Below are 4,550 nucleotides of genomic sequence, written 5' to 3'. Positions count from 1 at the left end.
TAAAGCCGAGCTTCACCTCACACTCTGCCTTCTCCTTGATCAGATGAGATTAGCAAAGAGCTAAGGAGCTCTGGGGGGAGGCACAGGCTGAGGAGGGACACGGGGGAGGCAGGTGGACGCTCCTGCAGGGGGAGACAGCAGTGAGCGTAGTTGAATATGCTGGTACTGTTGACCAACTGTCGCCGTGGGAGAGTTTGGAGCCACTGACACAGGGTGTGTGATGATGGAGATCTTGATGGCAGGACGTTGGATTCCAGGAAAAACCAGTGTTGTTTTTTGTGTGTCAGAGTTTTTGTTTCTTGTTGGTCCGTTGACCTTTGGTGACACTGGCTCTTTTATGGTCTGTCTGTGGACAAGGGAATTAGCATTTACACATTTTAGACTGCGATGCCTGAGGTGAAACAGTGTAACGTATTTAATGTAGTGGAAAACAAATAAGAAATGTAATCCTCTTAGAAAGCTGCGTTGACGTCCTGGTGTTGTTTTTCTTTCTTTCTAAACAACTTCGTTTGGCAACGTAGATATTTGTCAAGCGATGCTCTCGTGAACACGTACACTCGTCTGATCTGTGTGTAAATATTGGCAGAGTATCATCACTGTTTGCGTAGTGAGGTCTCGATCGCGCTGGCATTGATTTGACTCTCTTTCACTCCTCTTTCAGCAAACCATGCCAAACTGTTACTGGAGTAGCAGAGCAGACAGCCGGACTGTGTGTTGACGATCATCTCTAAAACCCTGCCTGGACTCTGCCAGTTTTCCTTCTACAGCTTTTTTTTATTGGAAGTGCTTTCACAATGGGGAGGAAGAAGATCCAGATCACCCGGATCGTAGACGAGAGGAACAGACAGGTCAGTGTCCGCTGCTTATCCTGTCTGGTTACTGTGTCAGATGGACTGTTCTGGCATCATCTGCCAAAGAGTTTGTTACAAAACGCAGTGCATTTCTGATGCAGGAAAAACTCCGTATTTTTTAGATATTATAATCAGCTAAAAATACTTGTGATTTAAGAGCTTTTTTTCTGGATTATATGATGTTGATTTGATTTCTGTTACTATTTTTATTTTAATGTAGTACCAGCTTCCGTCCACAGCCTAAAAGCATGATATAGTGGGTCAATGACTGTTGGTCTGTATGTGTGAGATGGAGTTGTGAAAAGCAAACTTTTTTTCTGGGGACCCATATTTTAAAAGTCCCAAACCTTCACGGCCCAAGTCAATAGACATTATTCGTAAACTCCTGGGAAACACGATGAGAGACGACCCAAAAAAAATCTCTTGTGACCCACCTGAGGGCCGCGACCCATTCTTTGGGAAACAGTGCATTAGACAAGAGTCGGTGTTGACACTCTATCATGGTCCTGTAGTGATTTCTGTTACCTTAAAGCTCTAGCACATTCAGCAGCTGTGTCTCCCTATTGGACGCCAGGTTGATCTTCTTACCACCTGTAATCAACCCCCCCTTTTTTTATGTGTTTTAGAATCAGTTTATATTTCAGAAAATCACCATCTTAGTCATTGTAAAACGTTATAAAAAAAATCTAATAATATATAATTAGGCTGCTGTTCCTGATGAGTCCACCTGTACTACTGCAAAGACTTTAAACACTTTATGGAGTTACTGAAATACAGAACACTCTTAAGCGTCGTATCTTGTTTGAAGTGTATCTTTGTGTCTTTAGTGACTACAGTGAGTTTTCGCTGTATCCCCACTGGCAGTGATGTATATTCTCCAGTACCATCTGTGTACCGGCCCCTCTTTAAATAAAAAAAAAAACCCCAAAACTTAAATATTCCTTTAAGCCTCCAAAAATGTAACAGTAGTTTAACTTTCAAGGAAATTGTGTAATGAGATGCTTCGACCAAATTCCTGCACATCCCTTATAGCCTGTCTCTGTGGAACTCCAGCAGACTTTAGAAAGCTGTTTTGCTTCTGAGAGTGCAGCGGTCAGGGCTGGTGGCGAGGGCAGTAATTTGGGGTTAGCTGGGGCCTAAGGCACCCTGTCATTAGCAGGGTGGGTCAGTGTTAGGGACACACAGTGGCCCTCTCTCCTCACGGTCTGGTTGCTCAGCCACACTGCTGCCCACTGGAATCCCTCTCTGTCTGTCTCCTCTATATATATCACCTCCAGCAGCACAACAAATACCAGCCTGTCTGGAGGGAAGGAGAAGGCACTGGAAATAGGGATGTGGCTGGAAAATAAATATCTAGGATGGTGTTTATATTTGATGTTTGGTTGTCTTGGCCAGAGCATTTTTAGATAGACACTGCTCAAACTGTTGGGTGTGCACTATCGCTGGAGCCCGCCGTATATTTAGGTGCTTACACTCTATTTGGAGAAGATGGTTTGTTCTTGTTTTTTATCTGTCAAGCGCATCAAGGGGTTTAAGCTGTTTTTTCCTCTTTCTCAGACTCAGATCGCACCAGTTCACACTATGATTATATGGCGTTTTAGAGGCATGTGTCAACAGTAGACGAGGTATCAGCACGAAACATCTCAAGAAAGAGGAACAAGAAAGTACTTCTATGTATGTTCTACGAATCGACATGATTGGGTAACGTGGAGTTTAATGACGGACTTCTTATCTTCTTAACAGAAAAAACAAAAACAAAAAACCTAATAATTACCATTGATTTGTTAACTTTTCACAACTGTAAAACACAGACTTTCAACATGTCATATCCAGTCAGTCAGAGAAAGAGTTTTTGTTTCCGGAAATCATAAAATTCTATCTCAGTGCCCCAGAATTGTAGGGACATTTTTAGGGGATTGAACCTCAGGTTGGACACCTGGCTCACCAAGAGCAGGGCAGTTAGATGGATGATAGATGATGAGCTGACTGACACAGTTGCCCCATGAATTATGAGTAGACTGTAGACTGATATAAAATTTGGCCGCTAGTATATCATGTTTTTATGAACCTGTTCTGATGTGAGTGAAGGTTGTTTTTTCCATCATGAAAGAATCCAAATACACAGAATATTTTGTTCATTTTGCGTTTTTTTTTTGCATCATGAAAGAATCCAAATACATGAAAGATTTTGTTCATTTTGTGTTAAAACATTTGACCAGGATTATGGATTTAAATGATACAAATGCATATATGCGTGCCTGAAATACCAGCGCAGAGTCGAGCAGTCTGATGAGGAGGCTCCTTCTCTTCCTAACCTCTCTTCCAAGTTATGTTTATAGGATAATTTATACTTCCCCCTCAGTGAACTGCAACTTTTGGCAGGACACCAACCTAAACCACAGGAGAGAAAATGAAACTGGAAAAACAGTTTTTGGACAAACTGTGGATGGATTATACTTCCTCTGAGGAATGACTGTGTCCAGTTAGGTTAGAGAAAAGGTCGTGATGCTGTGGATTTAAGATGGGACGTGATCACGCAGGACGGTGGGAATAATGAATTTGTTAATTGAAGAAGTCATAGCAGTGCATCCATCGCTGAAAAATATACATTCGACATAGCGACTTGGAAATGATTCATTTTGATTACACTGACAGAAAAAGTTGAGCAAGAATCCAAAAAAAAAGATTAAAGAAGTTGCTTATCCCAAAATGAGTAACCTACAAGAAAACGTTTCGGTTTCTTTGAAAACAGGGCGTATTAGTAACGGCTCACTCCAAAACTGACAACCCAGAAATTTCCTGATTCACTACTGACACAATGGCAAGGTTGGAAATCTACATTTATTATTTTGTGTCATTTGACTGAACGGCAGCCTGGCATCCTCTTTTCTTCAACATTTTTTTTTTTTTTTTTCAAAAATGACCTTTTGATGTGCACATATAAACTGTGCAGTAGCCCGACTGTAGATGACTGTAAACCAGAGAAAGCGTGAGAAAAAGAAGAAGAAAGAAGGAAGGACGGGCTAAAATTCCCCTCGAGGTGTGAGATAGTGAGAGGAGGCTGCTTTGACATACAGCATGAGTCAGGATTCCAGAAGCTGTGAGTGAGGAAGACGAACCCAGATGAAAACAGTTGACTCACTGCGAGGAGTTAGCAACGTATACACACACACACACAGATGGAACAACAGCGTGATCGATGTATGACCTGTGTCAGCTCCCAACGCCGCATCATACGTTCGCTGTAAAATTGCATGTTGCGGGTTTGAAGTGTCATAATGCGAAACCACTGTTTGTTCAGAATCTCTCAGGGTTGGGTCGAGTGACAAACATGTAGACTTGAGAGTTACATCATGAATTCTTCTTCCATTTAAGGAAGGAGAAACAGGACCGCGTTGCTTTATCTGCCCACGTTTTCATCTCCTCAACAGTTGTCCGTTTCAGAAACGTTTCCCAGGTCTTGCCTCGCTCTGCTAGAGTTTTTGTTTCTGCACAGGCTTATTGATCTCTGTTCCCATTTTTCTTTTTTTTCCCCTTTTCAGTTTCTTGTATCTTGTGTCCTGAGAAGGAAATGAGAAGTGCCCCGTTGCTCCCTATCAGCCTTGAGTTACATCTGCTTCATATGATTTTTTTTTTTTAGCTCAGCCGTTTTCTTTGTCAAAAGGAATTTTCCCCATTTTTAACAAACAAAGATTGTTA

At 41.8% G+C, this 4,550-nt stretch overlaps 1 protein-coding gene across 2 annotated transcripts in view; it reads left to right on the top strand.

Moving 5' to 3' along the window:
* The window catches only part of LOC103379291 (myocyte-specific enhancer factor 2A-like), a 43,071-nt gene that overhangs the window by 16,780 nt on the left and 21,741 nt on the right, over nt 1-4,550 (top strand). For both annotated transcript variants that reach the window (XM_025055840.1, XM_025055841.1), the window contains exon 2: nt 662-848. In XM_025055840.1, the coding sequence (XP_024911608.1) occupies nt 795-848 (54 nt within the window). In that variant the 5' untranslated portion in view covers nt 662-794. The remainder of the gene's footprint in view (nt 1-661; nt 849-4,550) is intronic.

Source organism: Cynoglossus semilaevis, chromosome 5, assembly GCF_000523025.1.
Source record: "Cynoglossus semilaevis isolate Cse_v1.0 chromosome 5, Cse_v1.0, whole genome shotgun sequence".
NCBI lineage: Eukaryota > Metazoa > Chordata > Actinopteri > Pleuronectiformes > Cynoglossidae > Cynoglossus > Cynoglossus semilaevis.
Note: the sequence above shows the minus strand (reverse complement) of the source record. Positions and strands in the feature narration are given on the sequence as shown.